Source organism: Procambarus clarkii, chromosome 90 (assembly GCF_040958095.1).
Source record: "Procambarus clarkii isolate CNS0578487 chromosome 90, FALCON_Pclarkii_2.0, whole genome shotgun sequence".
In the NCBI taxonomy this organism is placed as follows: Eukaryota; Metazoa; Arthropoda; class Malacostraca; order Decapoda; family Cambaridae; genus Procambarus; species Procambarus clarkii.
In genome coordinates, this window is record NC_091239.1 from 14,740,567 (window position 1) to 14,763,450 (window position 22,884).

At 46.2% G+C, this 22,884-nt stretch overlaps 1 protein-coding gene across 1 annotated transcript; it reads left to right on the plus strand.

The window, feature by feature from the left end:
• The first annotated feature begins 11,217 nt into the window (after positions 1-11,217).
• LOC123748639 (nephrin) lies at positions 11,218-22,336 on the plus strand. The gene is made up of 4 exons (XM_069318558.1): positions 11,218-11,401; positions 19,054-19,554; positions 20,778-20,932; positions 22,274-22,336. Exons 1-4 carry the CDS (start codon positions 11,218-11,220, stop codon positions 22,334-22,336), a joined length of 903 nt encoding a protein of 300 aa, XP_069174659.1.
• Positions 22,337-22,884: the final 548 nt, after the last annotated feature.

Here is a 22,884-nt window from a genome sequence, read left to right on the forward strand (position 1 = left end):
TAACCCAGCTCCTTGTCCTCATATCCTAGCTCCTTGTCCTCATATCCCAGCTCCTTCTCCTCATAACCCAGCTCCTTGTCCTCATATCCCAGCTCCTTGTCCTCATATCCCAGCTCCTTGTCCTCATAACCCAGCTCCTTGTCCTCATATCCAAGCTCCTTGTCCTCATATCCCAGCTCCTTGTCCTCATATCCCAGTTCCTTGTCCTCATATCCCAGCTCCTTGTCCTCATAACCCAGTGCCTTGTCCTCATATCCCAGCTCCTTGTCCTCATATCCCAGCTCCTTGTCCTCATATCCCAGCTCCTTGTCCTCATATTCCAGCTCCTTGTCCTCATACCCCAGCTCCTTGTCCTCATATCCCAGCTCCTTGTCCTCATATCCCAGCTCCTTGTCCTCATATCCCAGCTCCTTGTCCTCATATCCCAGCTCTTTGTCCTCATACCCCAGCTCCTTGTCCTCATACCCCAGCTCCTTGTCCTCATATCCCAGCTTCTTGTCCTCATAACCGAGCTCCTTGTCTTCATACCCCAGCTCCTTGTCCTCATATCCCAGCCCCTTATCCTCATATCCCAGCTCCTTGTCCTCACCCTCTTCTGAGTCAGGCATAATCATTCTGGCAATGCACTTTATCCAAGTCATTTTCCAACCATTTCCTTCAGTAATATTTCTCGTGGTATGACCGGAGTCTTTCTACCCCTTGAGTAGTTAAGATCCTTAACTACCCAGTGGGGTCATTAGGGCTTCTTCCTCCCCCTTCTCTGCCCTTTCTTAACCTGTTTCTTGATGGCCTTGAGGTAAAGATGTCGTTCGGGATTGTTCACTGTCCGTCTCGCTAATGGTAATGAAATTTGATTAACATTCACCTTTCATCAGCAGTTAAGGGTTAGTTAATACGCTGTTCAGAGTCGTTTTCAGCAGTTTAACGGTTAAGGTAATTGCTGTGAAGGGGGGGGGGGGTTTAAGGGGTAAGGGGGAGGGGGGTAAGGGGGGGTGGTAACTAACTATCGGGGGGAAAGCGCCAAGCCATCACGACTATATAGCACTTGGAAGGGGGTCAGGATAAGGATTTGGGTTGGAAGGAAGGGAGGGAATGGTGCCCAAACACTTGTGGACGGTCGGGGATTGAACGCCGATCTGCATGAAGCGAGACCGTCGCTCTACCGTCCAGCCCAAGTGGTTGGTACTATTCACTTGTATTTCAGGCGCTTTCAATCACTCAATCGCGAAAATGTTAATTCTGGTCTCTCCTCTACCCATTATAGTTTTAATGGCCGCCTTTCATCTAAGTGAAAGGTGAACATTTAAAGGCGCCATTTACTTTAACCATTTACAGAAGGCAGGTGTAAGTCACTTCTATCTGGAGTAATAGACAGTCTTCTTTCTTCTTTCTTCTTTATTCTTTCCGTTTAGAACTTTGATTTCGTCGCACGTGGGTACTTAAGTCTTGGTGACACTTAAGCTACTTGTATAAGTGTACTTCTCCCTAGCTTAAGTGATCGACCGGCACTTAACTCAAGACCGCTTAACCACACACACACACAGCCGCGATGCCCTTGTGTGTGTGTGTGTGTGTGTGTGTGTGTGTGTGTGTGTGTGTGTGTGTGTGTGTGTGTGTGTGTGTGTGTGTGTGTGTGTGTACTCACCTAGGTGTGCTAACAGGATCGAGCCCGGCTCCTAGCCCCACCTTCAGAACATTTTTACATATAATGCAACAACACATTTCTCCCGCTTATATCAAATTTACATATAAAAATGTTGAATCCAAATTGCTTCAGCGACTTTTACACCTAAATTGTTGGAATAATTCTTCCTGATGTCTCTATAACTCATTGGCGTCCCCAGTTCCCATCTCTAACCCCTCGTTCAGCTGTTCCTGGCTTTGAACAACGCTGCTTTGTCTGTCAATTTCCCTCAGAATCTTATATGTTGTTATCATGTCCCCTCCCTGATGTCTCCGTTCATGTGTGTGGGGTTAAAAGTACTTACACCACTACAAACCATCTTCACAGAGGAAATGTAGATGTTTATCTCTCAGAATGTTCGGTAATATGTTTATTGTTTGTGATGTGTGTCTATGTATGTATTAACACGATGTACTGAACGGGGTGAGAATAGCTTGAGCTACCTCGTCCCTTTGTGTGTATTTTACCTCAATAAACTTATTTCAATTTCAATCTTCACAGGCATGACATCCGAGCACACTGAGTGTGGGGGTGCTGTGGGGTGTAGGGGGGTGGGGGGGGTGGGGAAGGGGTTTGAAGATCAGACGACCCAACGAGAAGGGTCTAACCTCAATCAGCACATCAGCACCTGTCATTTACCTACAGGAAGGGAAGCGAGAAGATTAAGGGAGAGAGAGAGAGATGGGGAGACACAGAGAGGGAAGGAAGAGCAGAGTTAGAGATGAATGAGACAAGAAAGAGGTGTGTAGATGGAGGAAGGGTTATATCTTGAGGTTATCTTGAGGTTATCTTGAGATGATTTCGGGGCTTTAGTGTCCCCGCGGCCCGGTCCTCGACTAGGCCTCCACCCCCAGGAAGCAGCCCGTGACAGCTGACTAACACCCAGGTACCTATTTTACTGCTAGGTAACAGGGGCATAGGGTGAAAGAAACTCTGCCCATTGTTTCTCGCCGGCGCCTGGGATCGAACCCAGGACCACAGGATCACAAGTCCAGCGTGCTGTCCGCTCGGCCGACCGGCTCCCCCACACAGGGTTAGCACAGTCAGCATAAAACACAATGCTGACGTTTATTATGTCAGCATTAAAATTATTATTATTATTATAAGTCTTGGATGGCTGAGCGCCTTGAGTTGTAAATACCAAGATGGTCTAAGGGGTAAACGTTGACAGTATATTTCTAAGCTTATAGATGATTTTCCTTAATGTACTTTGTCACAAGCAGATGTGGTGTCTACATCTGTCCTAGCCAGCTTCTTGCTCCCACCTCTCCTCCTAACCCAACCACTTGGGCTGGACGGTAGAGCGACGGTCTCGCTTTCTGCAGGTCGGCGTTCAATCCCCGACCGTCCACAAGTGGTTGGCCACCATTCCTTTCCCACCGTCCCATCCCAAAGCCTTGTCCTGACCCCTTCCCAGTGCTATATAGTCGTAATGGCTTGGTGCGTTCTCCTCATAGTTCCCTTCCCTTACACAAACAAATCACAATAGCGTGATGCATCAGATGAACAAATCCACAAGGGCCTTGACGAGGATTCGAACTTACGTCCGAGAGCATCCCTTCCCTTCCCTCTCCTAAAGAGGCTCTTCACCCTTAGAGTAGAGGCTAGGGCCTGTGGATAGTATGTCCCTTCTGACGTCACCGCTGCTCTATAAAGAAACCTATCCTATCCTAACCTTACATATGGTGTGTGACGTCACCATGACGTCATAAGATTCATGTCGGAACCGGTTTTTCGATCCTTACTGGCTTGGGGGATGTCGTGATCACGTCTCCAATATTGGCTATGTGATGGGAGAGGATTCGGAGGACCCTTGTGGCATTTACAACTCAAGGCGCTCAGCCATCAAAGCCTTACCATAATAATAATAATTCTAATGCTCCCATCTCTTACAAGTAATGGGAGGTCAATTCTGTCCCGTCTGGAGAATGAGTCGGCGTTCGGGTTCAGTTTTAGCTGATGCTTCTGTAATAGGGGATTGTGATCACCTTTTGGTGTTCACAATCACTTACGAAACCTCTACATCTTTCCTGAAACACGGCGGCTTTGTTTACGTTTAACAAATAGCTTATGAGCTGCGAAGCACCAAGAAGTTGTTTATAAAAATAATAACATTGTGTTCTGAAGTCTCCAAGTCTCGTAAGCTGTTTAATAAATGTAAATAAAGCCACTTTGATAACGGAAAGATGTACATGTTCCGTTGGTGGTTGTGTGAATGATTGATGACTTTAAGAACGATGAGAACCTGGGGCTTGATTCACGAAGCAGTTACGCAAGCACTTACGAACCTGGGGCCAGATTCACGAAGCAGTTACTCAAGCACTTACGAACCTGGGGCCAGATTCACGAAGCAGTTACGCAAGCACTTACGAACCTGGGGCCAGATTCACGAAGCAGTTACGCAAGCACTTACGAACCTGTACATCTTTTCTCAATCTTTGGCGGCTTTGTTTACAATTATTAAACAGTTAATGAGCTCCGAAGCACCAGGAGGCTGTTTATAACAATAACAACAGCTGATTGGCAAGCTTTCATGCTTGTAAACTGTTTAATAAATGTAACCAAAGCCGTCAAAGATTGAGGAAAGATGTACACGTTCGTAAGTGCTTGCGTAACTGCTTCGTGAATTTGACTCAGGTTCGTGAGTGCTTGCGTAACTGCTTCGTGAATCTGGCGTCAGAGTAGTTGAGACACGAAGCTGAGACACAGAACTGATGAGGAAGAAATATGAGAGACAAGGAAGGTGGAAATGTGGAAATTAGATTGGGAGACAAGAGAGTGCTAAGCATCTTGGCTTTCTCGTCTGTGGAGCGGCACAGATTATCCAGTATTGTCTGTGTGTTTTACGACGTCTTAGAGACACAGACACCCCACCCTGTGCTCCCTACCCACAGACACCCACCCTGTGCTCCCTACACCCACAGACCAGCTCCCGGACCACACAGACACCCACCCTGCCCCTCCTACACCCACACAGACACCCACTCTGTGCTCCCTACACCCACAGACCAGCTCCCGAACCACACAGACACCCACTCTGTGCTCCCTACACCCACAGACCAGCTCCCGGACCACACAGACACCCACTCTGTGCTCCCTACACCCACAGACCAGCTCCCGGACCACACAGACACCCACTCTGTGCTCCCTACACCCACAGACCAGCTCCCGGACCACACAGACACCCACTCTGTGCTCCCTACACCCACAGACCAGCTCCCGGACCACACAGACACCCACCCTGTGCTCCCTACACCCACACAGACACCCACCCTGCCCCTCCTACACCCACACAGACACCCACCCTGTGCCCCCTACACCCCCAGACACCCACCCTGTGCCCCTACACCCACACAGACACCCACCCTGTGCCCCTACACCCCCAGACACCCACCCTGTGCCCCTACACCCACACAGACACCCACCCTGTGCCCCTACACCCCCAGACACCCACCCTGTGCCCCTACACCCACACAGACACCCACCCTACCCCTCCTACACCCACACAGACACCCACCCTACCCCTCCTACACCCACACAGACACCCACCCTGTGCCCCCTACACCCCCAGACACCCACCCTGTGCCCCTACACCCACACAGACACCCACCCTACCCCTCCTACACCCACACAGACACCCACCCTGCCCCTCCTACACCCACACAGACACCCACCCTGTGCCCCCTACACCCCCAGACACCCACCCTGTGCCCCTACACCCACACAGACACCCACCCTGTGCCCCTCCTACACCCACACAGACACCCACCCTGCCCCCCCTACACCCCCAGACACCCACCCTGTGCCCCTACACCCACACAGACACCCACCCTGCCCCTCCTACACCCACACAGACACCCACCCTACCCCTCCTACACCCACACAGACACCCACCCTACCCCTCCTACACCCACACAGACACCCACCCTACCCCTCCTACACCCACACAGACACCCACCCTACCCCTCCTACACCCACACAGACACCCACCCTACCCCTCCTACACCCACACAGACACCCACCCTACCCCTCCTACACCCACACAGACACCCACCCTGTGGACCATAAGCCATGTGAGCGTAAAACTCCCCGAGGAAGTGTTTAACATATAGATGAGCAAAACAAGTCAACTGATGAGACTCAAAATTTCTCTTTCCTTCAAGACCGTCTCTGTAATTCTGCTCCTTTTTTCAAGCTTTGAAAAGGTGGTTTGGTCTTGTACTACTGGCTGCTCCTATTTACAGCCACCCAGGGGTGTTAGGGGGGTCTATCAGCCTCTGGAGGGTTGTTAAGGTCTATCAGCCTCTGGAGGGTTGTTAAGGTCTATCAACCTCTGGAGGGTTGTTAAGGTCTATCAGCCTCTGGAGGGTTGTTAAGGCCTATCAGCCTCTGGAGGGTTATTAAGGCCTATCAACCTCTGGAAGGTTGTTAAGGTCTATCAACCTCTGGAGGGTTGTTAAGGTCTATCAACCTCTGGAGGGTTGTTAAGGTCTATCAGCCTCTGGAGGGTTGTTAAGGCCTATCAGCCTCTGGAGGGTTATTAAGGCCTATCAACCTCTGGAGGGTTATTAAGACCTATCAACCTCTGGAGGGTTATTAAGACCTATCAACCTCTGGAGGGTTATTAAGGCCTATCAACCTCTGGAGGGTTATTAAGACCTATCAACCTCTGGAGGGTTATTAAGGCCTATCAACCTCTGGAGGGTTATTAAGACCTATCAACCTCTGGAGGGTTATTAAGGCCTATCAACCTCTAGAGGGTTATTAAGACCTATCAACCTCTGGAGGGTTATTAAGGCCTATCAACCTCTGGAGGGTTATTAAGACCTATCAACCTCTCGAAGATTTTGAAGGCCAAATCCCTCCTCTGGAAGAACATTTATGTAAAGAAGCAGAATGGGCCTCACAGCGTACATATTGTCTCTGTGGACATGTTAGTTGTGATATATCACATTGTGATATATAGCGAGTGTGGGAGGGGGGCGGCGCTCCCTCTAAGGCTGTGTTAGTATTCAGGTCGTTCGCTCGTTGGAAAACTTTGAAGATTTTGTTTGTGGTGGGAAAGTTTACTTTATATCTTCATGTGGCAACATGAAAACTTGAAAAAAAAATAACAAAATGTTTTCCTACTTAACAATTCTTTGTTTCTCATTAACTTTAACACTTTACATGGTAACAAGTCTGTTACCTAGCAGTAAATTAGGTACCTGGGTGTTAGTCAGCTGTCACGGGCTGCTTCCTGGGGGTGGAGGCCTGGTCGAGGACCGGGCCGCGGGGACACTTAAAAAGCCCCGAAATCATCTCAAGATAACCTCAAGATAACATTTATAAAATACAAAATAGAAACTTACAAAGAAAAGGAAAAAAGTATATAATACTTAAACTTTTCACTTTAGAGAAGAAAGTAGTGTCCTCCAAAAATAGGGAGGTCAATGTAACAGCCCCATAAGTGCAATTATGTACTATGTATGACAGTCAGGAAATGTACTTATTACACTTAGTATTAGAACGTACTGTCAATTCGGAGGATGGGTTGTGGATTGTTGAGTGCGGTTGTTAATTGACTTCTGTATGAAGTAGTGTCCAGGACATAAGTGTTATGAAGCACTCACAAGGGTGAGTGCTTCACTCACCCTTGAAGGGTGAATGATTCACTCAGTGGTTAATGATGGTGGTTTTAGAGAGATATTGCTGCGTTTTAGGGTTCAGGGGCCAGATTCAGGAAGCAGTTACGCAAGCACTTACGAACCTGTACATCTTTTCTCAATCTTTAGCGGCTTTGTTTACAATTATTAAACAGTTAATGAGCTCCGAAGCACCAGGAGGCTGTTTATAACAATAACAACAGTTGATTGGCAAGTTTTCATGCTTGTAAACTGTTTAATAAATGTAAACAAAGCCGTCAAAGATCGAGGAAAGATGTACACGTTCGTAAGTACTTGCGTAACTGCTTCGTGAATCTGGTCGCAGAGGTTCGTAAGTGTTTGCGTAACTGCTTCGTGAATCTGACCCCAGAGGTACGTAAGTGCTTGCGTAACTGCTTCGTGAATCTGGCCCCAGAGGTACGTAAGTGCTTGCGTAACTGCTTCGTGAATCTGGCCCCAGAGGTACGTAAGTGCTTGCGTAACTGCTTCGTGAATCTGGCCCCAGAGGTACGTAAGTGCTTGCGTAACTGCTTCGTGAATCTGGCCCCAGAGGTACGTAAGTGCTTGCGTAACTGCTTCGTGAATCTGGCCCCAGAGGTACGTAAGTGCTTGCGTAACTGCTTCGTGAATCTGGCCCCCAGGCAACTATTTGTCTCTAGCTCTGTCTCTGTTTTTGTCTGTCTGTCTGTCTGTCTGTCTGTCTGTCTGTCTGTCTGTCTGTCTGTCTGTCTGTCTGTCTGTCTGTCTGTCTGTCTCTCTCTCTCTCTCTCTCTCATCTTCGTGTTAGCACGCTAATTAGCCATTAGGAGAGAGCAAAATCAACCCCTTAAATTACCCAATCGCCCCCCTAGTATCATCATCATGCTGGTGGGCTGAGAATGACTGCTGGAACAACCTAACGAATAATTACCCCCCAAACAAAGCTCTTTTCCTCCACCATTCCTTTCCCAGAGTTTCTTTCACCCTATGCCCCTGTTACCTAGCAGTAAAATAGGTACCTGGGTGTTAGTCAGCTGTCACGGGCTGCTTCTTGGGGGTGGAGGCCTGGTCGAGGACCGGGCCGCGGGGACACTAAAGAGCCCCGAAATCATCTCAAGATAATCTCAAGATAATCTCCTTCCCATTTACAGGTTAGACGAACGCGCGGCGGAACAGACCCGATGGTCAGACGAGGCTGAGATGGGTGCCAGGGCCACGCTGGAGGTGGGCTCCACGCAGGCATTGCTGAGGATCGAACCCTTGGAGGTGGGGGATCGAGGCCTCTACACCTGTAGAGTAGACTTCAGGCTCCAGCCAACTAAGACGACAAGGGTTAACCTTACTCTTATCGGTAAAGTTATTGTGGATAGTTTATCTCTTAGTCTCTATTGTGTCTATCTCTCGATAGATAGATAGATATAAGAGTCAGTAAGATGGGAGCCATTCGTGTTATGGAAGCCCCCACACAGGGCTTTCCTGGATGCTGAATGTTCTCTTCGTCAAGGTTAAGGGTCCTTAAATTACAATCAGAGGCTACATATGTGTAGCCTCTCTCTCTCTCTCTCTCTCTCTACACACACACACACACATACACACACACACACATATGTGTGTGTGTGTGATTTCACACACACACACATACATATATATATATATATATATATATATATATATATATATATATATATATATATATATATATATATATATATATATATATATATATATATGTGTGTGTGTGTGTTCTTGAATAGAACCGGAAAGGTAAGATTAATAATTCTAACACGAATTTTCTCAATATTTCTTATATTTTTCTTCACTGTTGAGGGTAATTGAAATATCAACTCTCCAAAATTCATTTTTATTTTGGGTCTGACGCCTAGACGCGTTTCGTAAGGGCTTCTGACATTCACAAAGACTTATTTTCACTTAACACTTGTAGCATTAAAGTGAAAATACATGTAGTGTCCAGCATTAGGAAGCACTTGCCCTCAAGTCATATTCATGTACAGTTACGAGCAGGGGGAAGGTCGGAGCAGATTGTATTTTGGCTTAAACAGCTAATTCAAATTCGGGTCACAAGCTACATAAAATAAAATGGTGCTTTACTGAGGTGCTCAGCTGCGCCACAAAGGGGGTTACCCAGATGTGGCAAAGTCACGGAGCAGCTGTGTTCCGTAAGAGGGCGGAAGGAGGTTAAGGAACAGTGAGACATCAGCGTTGTGGAACAGTAACAAATGTCGGTATTATGGATAATTGCTGATACTACCATTAGGCGCCATTAACTAGCTTGAAGCACCATTAACCGCGGGGGGGCAGTATTAAGATCATAAGTTAACATCAACCATTCCACTATAGGCTGGTAGATCACAGGGAGGACCACCACTATGCCTTGCTGTACCAAGACCTCTTAAATGTGTCAAATCACTTTAGTCATCACAAGCTTTTAGGGATTAATCAGATAAAGGGTTCTCAGACTTCAACCTAGACAAGTGCAAGGTAATGGGAACTAAAGACAGCCCCAAGGTGACCAACTGAACAACTCAAGATGAAGGGTGAGAAGGCACCCTGAAACAGCAAAGGTGAAATATCGGATTATCAAGCAATACGACCTCTCCTAGCACCTTTGGGCCGGATCAATATGATAACATAACCAATATGATAACATAACCAAATATATAAACAATATGATAACATATAGACACAAAACACATGACCTCAAATGTGCCAAATCCCATTATTGTAATAGATCAATGAGAAAATCCACTGGAGCTGTAATGCGGCTTCGAACCCATGCATTGAATGTTCCAAGATGTAGTTAAGCACTGACCGTTTAGAGCATGCATCTGGGAACACCCAGTACATAAGTTCGAATCCTCACCACGGCTCCGATTAAGACTGATTTCCAATTTCACTCTATTTTTTTTTAGCCCTTGCATCATCAACAACGTGAAAGTAGTAAATGTAACTATTTTCCACCCCAGGTGATCCGTCACCACTCCCCCACCCCACCCTCATCATCCTGCAAGATGAGAGGCTTGCTAACCAAACAACTGCTTGTGTGTCAGAGTAATTACTCTGCCTCTGGTTAGCTTTGATGTTCAGGTTAAGGTCTGTCAACCTCTGGAGGGTTATTAAGGCCTATCAACCTCTGGAGGGTTATTAAGGCCTATCAACCTCTGGAGGGTTATTAAGGCCTATCAACCTCTGGAGGGTTATTAAGGCCTATCAACCTCTGGAGGGTTATTAAGGCCTATCAACCTCTGGAGGGTTATTAAGACCTATCAACCTCTGGAGGGTTATTAAGGCCTATCAACCTCTGGAGGGTTATTAAGACCTATCAACCTCTGGAGGGTTATTAAGGCCTATCAACCTCTGGAGGGTTATTAAGGTCTGTCGACCTCTGGAGGGTTATTAAGGTCTGTCAACCTTTGGAGGGTTATTAAGGCCTATCAACCTCTGGAGGGTTATTAAGGCCTATCAACCTCTGGAGGGTTATTAAGGCCTATCAACCTCTCGAGGGTTATTAAGACCTACCAACCTCTGGAGGGTTATTAAGGCCTATCAACCTCTGGAGGGTTATTAAGACCTATCAGCCTCTGGAGGGTTATTAAGACCTATCAACCTCTGGAGGGTTATTAAGGCCTATCAACCTCTGGAGGGTCATTAAAACCACCACAACACCTTACTGACCAACCACCACGTATACTTCACTGCTGAATATATTGTCTAAAGTATACTCTCGGTGTATACACATCAATAATTAAGCTAGCTATACACATCTTGGTGTATATATAAATATCCCCGTTGAAGTCTACCATTGTTATTGAGGACGGGCTGTGATCAACGAGCAATTAACTCGTTGATGACGACAAGCTGTTAAAAAACGAGGCAGGTGTTTGAGGATTGATGTCTCCCCCCCCCCCCCTTACAGTGCCGCCCTCTGGCGTGAGTGTGGTTGTTAACGAGGCCGTCAATGTGGTGTTTAACGAGGCCGGCTTCGAGTCCTCCCCTACTAACGATCCATCCGGCAGACTTGTGGGTCCCTTCAAGGAGGGAGAGACGATTGTGCTCACCTGCATCGCCCATGGAGGTAAGTACCTCACCTAAGGAGGTAGATACCTCACCCACTGAGGTAGATACCTCACCCACTGAAGTAGATACCTCACCCACGGAGGTAGATACCTCACTAACTGAGGTAGATACCTCACTCACTCAGGTAGATGACTCACGCACTGAGGTAGATACCTCACCCACTGAGGTAGGTTCCTGGCATAGAATATCGAGTGATCTCTTCAACTATTAACTGTAATCTCTACATTGTTCAATATTTTTCAGGTAAGTTTTTTATAACTGACTCTTTATATCACTCATGAAAAGTCTCAATCATATTCAAGCTTTTTAACCCTCTTTTCTAAGGCATATTTGGAATTTTATCATTTTGTATATATATATATATATATATATATATATATATATATATATATATATATATATATATATATATATTGTCCTGGGGACCATTCAGGCTTGTTCGCATATATATATATATATATATATATATATATATATATATATATATATATATATATATATATATATATATATATATATATATATATATATATATATATTTAGGAGTATAATTATCTCTGGTATAATTGTCTCGTTTATATGCTAGCATACCTCGAGAGGAATATATGTGCAGTATACTAGATCCCTAACAGCTGAAGTATGCGAGCAGGCAGATACACAGACCAGCAAATTGACAGACAGACAGACAAATTGACAGGCAGATAAACAACAACTTGACAGGCAGATAATCAACAACTTGACAGGCAGATAATCAACAACTTGACAGGCAGATAATCAACAACTTGACAGGCAGATAAACAACAACTTGACAGGCAGATAATCAACAACTTGACAGGCAGATAATCAACAACTTGACAGGCAGATAAACAACAACTTGACAGGCAGATAATCAACAACTTGACAGGCAGATAAACAACAACTTGACAGGCAGATAATCAACAACTTGACAGGCAGATAAACAACAACTTGACAGGCAGATAAACAAGAAATTGACAGGCAGATAAACAACAAATTACAAGAACAAAACAACTTACAACATTATTACAACAAATTATTACAACATAACAAAGGCAAAATTCCCGATACATGAAATTTTTAGCTTTTGGGGTTCTCAATTGCACTATTTTTTTCCCCCGAAACTCTAGTCTTTTTTTTTAGGTCAAAACTGAGAGGCTGAGTTTCTTTTTTAGGCCTAAGGACACATGGTGAGGTGATCTGCAACATTGCTAAAATGTGAGTAAAGATGAATTGTACATGAATCTGAAGTCTCAAAGATGCATAATGTATAGTTAGAATTGTAATAGAGGAGACGAGAGCGAAGGAGGGAGAGAGGGAGGGAGGAGAAGGAGAGACAATGGAGGAGAGAAGGAGGGGAGGGAGGTGAGAAAAACAGCTGATACGTAGAGACGAGGGTGAGAGAACGTGACAGAAATACAAAGGTTCAGAGACAGTGATAAGAGAGAGAGACAGACATACAGAGACACATACACACACACACACACACACACACACACTTTCAAACACACACACACACACAGATACTTTCAAACACACACACACACACAGACACAAACATACACACAAAGACACTTAAAAACACACACACACTTACAAACACACGCACACAGACACTTACCAATCACACCAGTTGATTGACAGTTGAGAGGCGGGACCAAAGAGCCAGAACTTAACCCCCGCAAACACAACTAGGTGAGTACTTACAAACACACACAGACACTTACAAAAACACACACACACAGACACAAACTCACACACACACACACACACACACACACACACACACACACACACACACACACACACACATAGAGACAGACCCAAACACACACACACACACACACACACAGGTATACAGCTGTAAATACATGGACTTTAAAGAAGATTTTAACGAGGAACGAGCGACTGCACGTCATCTTATACACGAAAAGATTTACAAAGAATTCTAATTTTCTAGTGTCACGTAAGACTTCCCAACGAGGAAACGGACCATAAAAAACCTCTCCACTCCTACACAGTACAAAATACACCGCAATAACGTGACATATCATTGAACAAATTCACCATGGTCTTGACGGGGGCTCGAACCCATGAGCTGGGTGTTCCCAGACGCGGTGTAGTCCACTGCACCACGAATAACGTCACAATATTCGAGGTTCATTAATCATATTAAACAATGGTCGTGAAAGCCGTCTGGAACGAGGCGTTTGTTCTCGCTTAAAATGGCGGAGAGTTTCTTTATTTTACAGTCAATAGGACTGTTTAGTGTGTCTGGGACTCGAACCCTGGAAACACAAACCGTAACTGTCTCTATTTCCCGCTTGTTACAACTTGTAATAAAGTTGTTACATCTTGGCTTAACGTGTTTATGACGTATTAGAACGTTGTAACAACGTTCTAATACGTCATATTGGTTTGTTATAACTGGTTAGGTGTTAAAACTTGTTCGAATGTTGTAGCAACGTCGTAGTTTCGGTGTGTGTTTGGCGGGTCTCCATCAAACCCCCCCCCCCCACCCCCCACCTGCACACAGAACTCTCTTGGACAAATCCACAAGGGCCGTGACGAGGATTCGAACCTGCGTCCCTTCCTCGTCACGGCCCTTGTGGATTTGTTCATTTGATGCATCAGGCTATTGTGATTTCTGTGTGTAAGAACTCTCTTGCTGGGGAGTAGGACTCCACGCCCATCTATAGGACTCACTATAGGACTCCAACACATCCACATACTCATAGGATTTTTTTTTTTTTTTGAGATATATACAAGAGTTGTTACATTCTTGTACATATTTACATTCACAGGATTGGCTTCTGAGGAAAATGAATAACCTAAAAAAACAAAAAGGTCGGGCTCACCATAGCCCGTGCTACTTGGAACTTTTTGTTCCAAGTAGCGAATCTTAAACAACAACAACAAACCTAAAAATAAGGACATTTCATTGTTTCAACTCTCAATACGGTCTTATTTTTTATTGTTATCTATACGTACCAAATTTCTTATCGGCCTGACGGCTGAGTGGACAGCACTCGGGATTCGTAGTCCTAAGATTCCGGGTTCGATCCCCGGTCGACGCGGAAACAAATGAGCAGAGTTTCTTTCACCCTGACGCGCCTATTCACCTAGCAGTAAATAGGTATCTGGGAATTAGACAGCTGCTACGGGCTGCTTCCTGGGGGTGGAGGCCTGGTCGAGGACCGGGCCGCGGGGGACACTACGCCCCGAAATCATCTCAAGATAACCTCAAGATATACCAGAGTACAGTTCCAAACATCATTTGCATAAGTCTAAGCTTTGACAATTTATGCTCCTCCAAGTTCGCCTTCTTTTAATATTAAGACTTTTCTTCGGAATTAAAGATTTTTATCGTCAGTTCAATGTGGAAATATTGTCAAAGTTTTGGACATGTGTATTACATAGTGCTGACTGGGGACCCTAGAGTAAGGCATAGGCGTGGGGGCATAGACGTGGAGGCATAGGCGTGGGGGCATAGGCGTGGGTGAGGGGGCATAGGCGTGGGGGAGGGGCATAGGCGTGGGTGAGGGGGCATAGGCGTGGGGGAGGGGGCATAGGCGTGGGTGAGGGGGCATAGGCGTGGGGGAGGGGGCATAGGCGTGGGTGAGGGGTCATAGGCGTGGGGGCATAGGCGTGGGGGAGGGGGCATAGGCGTGGGTGAGGGGGGCATAGGCGTGGGTGAGGGGGGCATACGCGTGGGTGAGGGGGGCATAGGCGTGGTGGCATAGGCGTGGGGGCATAGGCGTGGGGGGAGAATAGGCGTGAGGGGCATAGACGTGGGGGCATAGGGGTGGGTGAGGGGGGGGGCATAAGCGTGGGTGAGGGGGCATAGGCGTGGGGGAACTGGGGTGGGTACACTTCACTTCGTTTCCGCCTCTCAACCAAGAAGGCCGGGTTCGATTCCCGGACGGGACAGAAATGTTTCGGACATGTTTCCTTATACCTAATACTCCTGGTTCAACTAGTGGTAAATAGGTACCCAGGAGTTAGTCACCTGTTGTAGAGTTCGATCCTGGGAAGGTTCAGTAGTTCCCACCTTTCTTGAGGTTATCTTGAGGTTATCTTGAGGTTATCTTGAGATGATTTCGGGGCTTTAGTGTCCCCGCGGCCCGGTCCTCGACCAGGCCTCCACCCCTAGGAAGCAGCCCGTGACAGCTGACTAACACCCAGGTACCTATTTTACTGCTAGGTAACAAGGGCATAGGGTGAAAGAAACTCTACCCATTGTTTCTCGCCGGCACCCGGGATCGAACCCGGGACCACAGGATGACAAGTCCAGCGTGCTGTCCTTTCGGCCGACCGACCTTGTTGGGGACCTTGATACAAGCCTACAGTATACATACACACAGGCTTCCAGTCCCCCGACAAAATTAATTAAAACTAATAAACATTACCCATATATATGCATATAAAGATAGACAAGATAGACTCAGCAAATATAATTTTATAAAGCAGTCAAACTGGTCAATATACATTAGCGAGATGGAAGACAAACTCTCTAGAAACATTTAATTACTCGTCAAAATAATGCGACGCCTTCATCACGACCCAACACAAACACTGCATAGAAACAAGCGTACGAGAAAAAACATTTTAATTACCTTTTAAAACTTGGGTCGGGTGGTCTGTTCTCTTCTTTACGGCTTGGAGACGTCGGGGTAGTGACAGCAAGATTATGTGGATGGTAAGGTGAGGTCGTGTCCAGTCTCTGGCCATACCCGAGTCCAATCCCAGGATTCATGTATGGCGGCTTCCAGCTTGGGAATGGAGGCGAAGTTTTTGCCTCCTCTTGACAATGAGCCAGAGGTTCTCAATTGAGATCCGGGGCTGTTGCGTGGCCAATTGAGATCCGGGCTGTTGCCTGTTTGAGATCCGGGCTGTTGCCTGGCCAATTGAGATCCGGGGCTGTTGCGTGGTCAATTGAGATCCGGGGCTGTTCCCTGGCCAATTGAGATCCGGGGCTGTTCCCTGGCCAATTGGGATCCGGGCTGTTGCGTGGCCAATTGAGATCCGGGCTGTTGCGTGGCCAATTGAGATCCGGGGCTGTTGTCTGTTTGAGATCCGGGGCTGTTGCCTGTTTGAGATCCGGGCTGTTGCCTAGCCAATCTTTGAGCACCATGCGGTCATCAAGCCACTTGGTGAGAGATTTGGCGGTGTGAGCTGAGGCACACAGGCTTATTGGAGCAGCATGGCTTATGTGAGCTCCAAAGAATCCACCAAATAATCACAATGGAACTCCAAGAAAACTACCTGATTCACTTTTAAAGCTTCTTTAGGAAGCAGAGCAAGCTTGCCTAAGCCCCTGCCTGGAGAAGCAACTCGGACACCATAGGTAAATAAGTCAGTAATTATGAAAAGAAGGCAGCAAGCCGCGAAGGCTATGAAGTACCATGACGAATCTTGGGTGTTTCTTGCCACAAGGTAAACTCGACCCCCCTTCGCTTCCTCGTCACAGTATATATATTTTCTTGTTTTTTGAGATATATACAAGAGTTGTTACATTCTTGTACAGCCACCGGGAGCCGGTCGGCCGAGCGGACAGCAAGCTGGATTTGTGATCCTGTGGTCCTGGGGTCGATCCCAGGCGCCGGCGAGAAACAATGGGCAGAGTTTCTTTCACCCTATGCCCCTGTTACCTAGCAGTAAAATAGGTACCTGGGTGTTAGTCAGCTGTCACGGGCTGCTTCCTGGGGGTGGAGGCCTGGTCGAGGACCGGGCCGCGGGGACACTAAAAGCCCCGAAATCATCTCAAGATAACCTCAAGATCTCAAGATAACTAGTACGCGTAGCGTTTCGGGCAGGTCCCTGGAATACGATCCCCTGCCGCGAGGAATCGTTGTTACAACCAAGTACACATTTTACTGTTGAGTTAAACAGAGGCTACAGTTAAGGATCTGCGCCCAGTAAATCCTCCCCGGCCAGGATACGAACCCATGACTAAGCGCTCGCGGAACGCCAGGCGAGTGTCTTACCACTGCACCACGGAGACAGGTATGCTTCATAATGCTGGTATGCTTCATAATGCTTCATTACACTATGACACTCATTACCCGGTTATTACCAGGCCTTGTAAGGTATTTCTGGGGTTCCTGGGCGCCTGTTAGGGGTGACTTTATGTGCTTTTTGATGACTATGTTATACAGGATCCACGAACTCTTGGGTTCATTGAGATACTTATCAAAAACATTTTCGGATTGTTTTGCTTCATTTCTCTCTGCTGCAACACTGAAGGCACTCTCTCTGATGAACGTTTTAAAACGTTCACAGACCTTCAAGAGGTTTTCCTGGCACGATTGGGTCATGTTTTTGTCATGGCGTCCCATCATTTCCCTCACGAAATTTGCCACAATATTTCCGTACCTGGCCACCTCTATCACCTATCTGCTTCAAAGCAAAGACCTGAGCAATAGTTTCTCTGCTTAGAGCCTTCGTAGGTACCACACAACTAATTTAATACCACCAACAGAACAAATAACAGCGTAACACCCACTAATGTGGGAGAGCATGACAGAACACCCGCACACCATGACAGCCGCCGGGCTACTGACTGTTGTTGCTAGGTAACCCGCGGGCTGACATGACGTGACGTCACGTTCCCGCCGGATTTAAACTTAAATATTTCTCCCACAAAAACATTCTTTTTTTCCCGCCACAATAATATGATACCCAGGGCGCCGCATTATTTAGATAAGCACTGTAACTCTGTAAGCAGTTATTAGAGCCTATGACCTTAGCAAATAATCTAGGCCTACCCAACAATTTGCATTTCATTAAGAATTTCTGTAAATACGGATTTGTCCTGCAGTAGTGCATGCGATCAGATTCCCTTCCTGTGAGCAAGAAGAGCTGTGACCCTTGACTGTTTGTGTTTCTGTTCTCAAGGTCTGACTTCACTCACTTTCTATTCCTAATGAAATAAACCTAGCCTAGCCTATCCAGCTATAATCTAGCCAAACCAGCTAACATAGCCAATCCAGCTAGCCTAATTAATCCAGCTAACGTAACCAATTCAGCTAATTTAGCCAGTCCAGCTAACCTAGCCAATCCAGCTAACCTAGCCAATCCACCTAACCTTGCGAATCCAGCTAACCTAACCAATCCAGATATTATCTAGCCAATCCAGCTAACCTAGCCAATCCAGCTAACCTAGCCAATCCAGCTAACCTAGCCAATCCAGCTAACCTAGCCAAACCAACTAACCTTGCCAATCCAGCTAACCTAACCAATCCAGCTAACCTAGCCAATCCAGCTAACCTAGCCAATCTAGCTAACCTAGCCAATCTAGCTAACCTAGCCAAACCAACTAACCTTGCCAATCCAGCTATAATCTAGCCAATCCAGCTAACCTAGCCAGTCCAGTTATTAACCTAACCAATCAACCTAGCCTAGATATAGAATCTATCCTAGCCTAACCAATGCATAACCATGAACAAATACACTTGAAACCATCCCAACTAAATTCACACATTGCATTATGTTAATATAGTTGCAAGCAACATCCCTGCAGATATCATATGAAATAGACAACAGATAGGCTTGCAATTGATGGGAAAAATATACGATGTTCAACTTTTTAGTTCATCCCAATAAGTGATGCAATCTGCAATGTTTATCTTTCAGGTTCACCCGTTCCATCAGTGGTCTGGTATGAAGGTGGGCGGGTTCTTGACGCTCAAATGGATTCCAAATCTCTTGGAATCTCCAGCGATTCTTCCAAGGGGATTCGAGGAGGGCGGCACATGGGATCTGATCCCTCCACGGCGCTGCTGCCAACCTTCAAGGGAAAGATTTTGCGGTCATTTTCACTGCCAAATGTAAGAGGAGAGGCCTTTAGTGCTATGGGTTTGCTGTCAGATGTAAGAAAGGTTGAGAGGAAGGTTAATCTTCCACGTACTGTAAAGCTAGCGGGCACAAGAAAGTCTCACAGTAAGATTTCGCGAGAAAGACTGGCCAAATTGTCAGGTTCAGTGGTGTTTCCTACGGCATCTACAGGGATCGTCTACAATACCTTGACTCTGGGACCTCTCAATCGCAGTCAACTCTTGATGGAGCTAACCTGTCAAGCTTCTAATAACAACGTCACTCTGCCAGTTAAAGCAACAATCACTCTAGACTTGAACTGTGAGTACTCGAGGAACTGTTTTAAGACTGAGTGTCATATCACGTTGAAGTTAAAATGAATATCCACGCTATTAATAAATAATACATGTATACGCGCACACACACACACACACACACACACACACACACACACACACACACACACACACACACACACACACACACACACACACACACAGTAGTTAATAAATGGAATGCACTAGGAAGTGATTTGGTGGAGGCTGACTCCATACACAGTTTCAAGTGTAGATATGACAGAGCCCAGTAGGCTCAGGAACCTGTACACCAGTTGATTGACAGTTGAGAGGCGGGACCAAAGAGCCAGAGCTCAACCCCCGCAAGCACAACTAGGTGAGTACACACACACACACACACATACTAAACTGTCTCTCACAATACATTTGAACTTCCTCCATTTTGAATTTGAATTTGACAAGGATTCCCCGTTACAGTGAGTGGGACGACCACCTCAGGAAGCCCACACAAGCACCTCGAACTTAAACCCGGGAAATCCCTTGGGAAATCAATCATAACCTTCAGGCTTTTTGAAGAACTTCAGACTTCCATTTTTCAGTGTGACTTTTAAGGATGAAATTCGTTGCTGACATAACGTGATTGTTTGCTCAACACAACAGCTCAGCGCTGTTTTGTTAACAAAGTTTAATTTTAAATGGAAAACTAAACAGTATTGTTCAATTAATTCATAAATAATAACACTGTTTTATCATATATATATATATATATATATATATATATATATATATATATATATATATATATATATATATATATATATATATATATATATATATATATATATATATATATATACATATATATATATATATATATATATATAAAGGGGTTCAAGGACACCTACCTGCTGTCCAACTGAAACTTTGACCATTCCTTCTGTTGTCACTTTGGCACGAAGGCATTATAGGTGACCCACGTCCCCAATCATATAAATGGCCAATCACCCAATCACCCATACAAACACATAACCCAATCGATGAAACGATGAATGCTGATTCAACACCAGTGTTGAACACGACACCCACTGAGCTAATAGTTCACATATACTTGTGTCTTCAATCCCCGACCGTCCATTAAGTGGTTGGGGCACTATTCCTTTCCCCCCGTCCCATCCCATATCCTTATCCTGACCCCCTTCTAAATGGTATTTAGTCGTAATGGTAATTCCTTTCCTCGTCCCTTCACAGTGTCGCCCTTGAGCGTGGAGATCGTACCCCCTGGCAAGGGGCCGCTGAGGGAAGGGGTCGAGTATGAGGTCAAGTGTGTAGTCGCCGGAGGTCGACCTCCGCCCTCAATCACCTGGTGGAGCGGCTACCAGCGGGTGCTCCAGGCTTCAGATACGGTCAGTGCTCGCTTCACAGCACTTCAGTGGGCATACTGGAGTGTTTTTTTTTGTTTTTTTTTAGATATATACAAGAGTTGTTGCATTCTTGTACATTCCTTGTACACACCAACAAGGAGAGACAGTTTCACTGTCCCGTGTGGGGTAGGAACACCCAGTAGGGCTGTTGGTCCATAGGAACACATCCACACACACACGCGGGTATGTTGTTGTATTAGATTAAGCTACTTGGAACAAAACGTTCCAAGTAGCACGGGCTATGGTGAGCCCGTAGTCAGAGCCAAGTGGGTAACACTAAGCTATATATATAGTTGGTGGTGGAGAGATCGTCCTGTGAGGCGCCCTAGTGCGCGCCCCGGCGGCCAGGGGGCACTGGACTGAATCAAGCGAGTGTCCACAATACCTGAAGAGCCTCGCCTCTGAATATGGCGCCTTTACCCACCTCTTGAATGGCTTACGGCTTTCTTATAAAATATTTTTCTGAGGTGCAAACGTGGGGAGAGAGAGGAAGAAAGAGTGAGGGAAAAGAGTGAGGGAAAGGGAGAGAAAGAGAGAGGATTATCTACTATAGACCGATCCGAAGCCGGTTTGTAAAATTCTTAGAATATTCTGAATAGCTAAATTGTGTCTCCAAGCCCCACTACGGATTTAGGAAAGGAAAATCCTGATTGATAGACATTCTTCAGTTCTAAAATATGATTATAAATCAAACTAAAGGTATGGGGCAGACTGCCAATTTCTCGACTGTCAGAAAGCATATGGTATTGTCTTATACAAGGGACTAGAGAGAGAGAGAGAGAGAGAGAGAGAGAGAGAGAGAGAGAGAGAGAGAGAGAGAGAGAGAGAGAGAGAGAGAGAGAGAGAGAGGCAGAGAGAGAGAGAGAGGGGCAGACAGAAAAAGAGAGAGACAGAGACAGACAGACAGAGAGAGAGAGACAGAGAGACAGACAGAGAGAGAGACAGAGAGAGACAGAGAGAGACAGACAGAGAGAGAGAGAGACAGACAGAGAGAGAGACAGAGAGAGAGAGAGAGAGAGAGAGAGAGAGAGAGAGAGAGAGAGAGACAGAGAGAGAGAGAGAGAGAGAGAGAGAGAGAGAGAGAGAGAGAGAGAGAGAGAGAGAGAGAGAGAGACAGAGAGAGAAAGAGAGAGAGAGAGAGAGAGGAGAGAGGAGGCAGATAGACAGGGGAAGGGGGGGGAGAGGGAAATTATGATAATCCAAATGACTACATTACAGCCTAGTGTAGCTACCTCCATTTAAAAGCCTCAACCACATAATTTCCTCTCCAGGGGCCAGTCAACCTCGTTATCGCGATTAACTCACCGAATGTGCATTTTCCAGTCGAGGTATTGCTGGTTGGGAGGTTCCAGTCCGCTGGGTCCAGTAAGAAAGAGATTGGACTGATCTCCCTTGTCAAAACCTTTTTGGAAACGGTCAAAGACAGGACTATTACTGAGCGGCCTCAGAGGAGTAGGTGGGTGGTTGTGGTGGTGGGTGGTTGTGGTGTTTGTGTGTGTGTGAGTGTTTGTGCTTCTGTGTACTCACCTACATGTGCTTTCAGAGTCGAGCATCAGCTCCTAAACCCCGCCTTTCGAACCCCCTACAACACAATCTCCATTTACATTCTAGTCTCTAATTCCAATCCCAGACCCCTAGCTCTATCACTCCTCTCGTTGAACATTTCTACTTTAAACGATCAATTCCCATTACAATCTTGTATGTCGTTATCATGTCTGCCCTCTAACTAACCGCCCCCCCTTGCCTTCAGACCAGGGAGTCAGCCAACATCACCAGCAGCAGTTTAGTCATTAAGCCCCAAGCAGACGACAATGGCTCTTTCCTGAGGTGTGTGGCTGAGAGCCTCACCGCTCCGGGGACTCTCCAGGACTCTTGGAGCCTCAACGTGCAGTGTATGTAGCCTCTGTAACCTGTCAGTAGCCTCTGTAACCTGT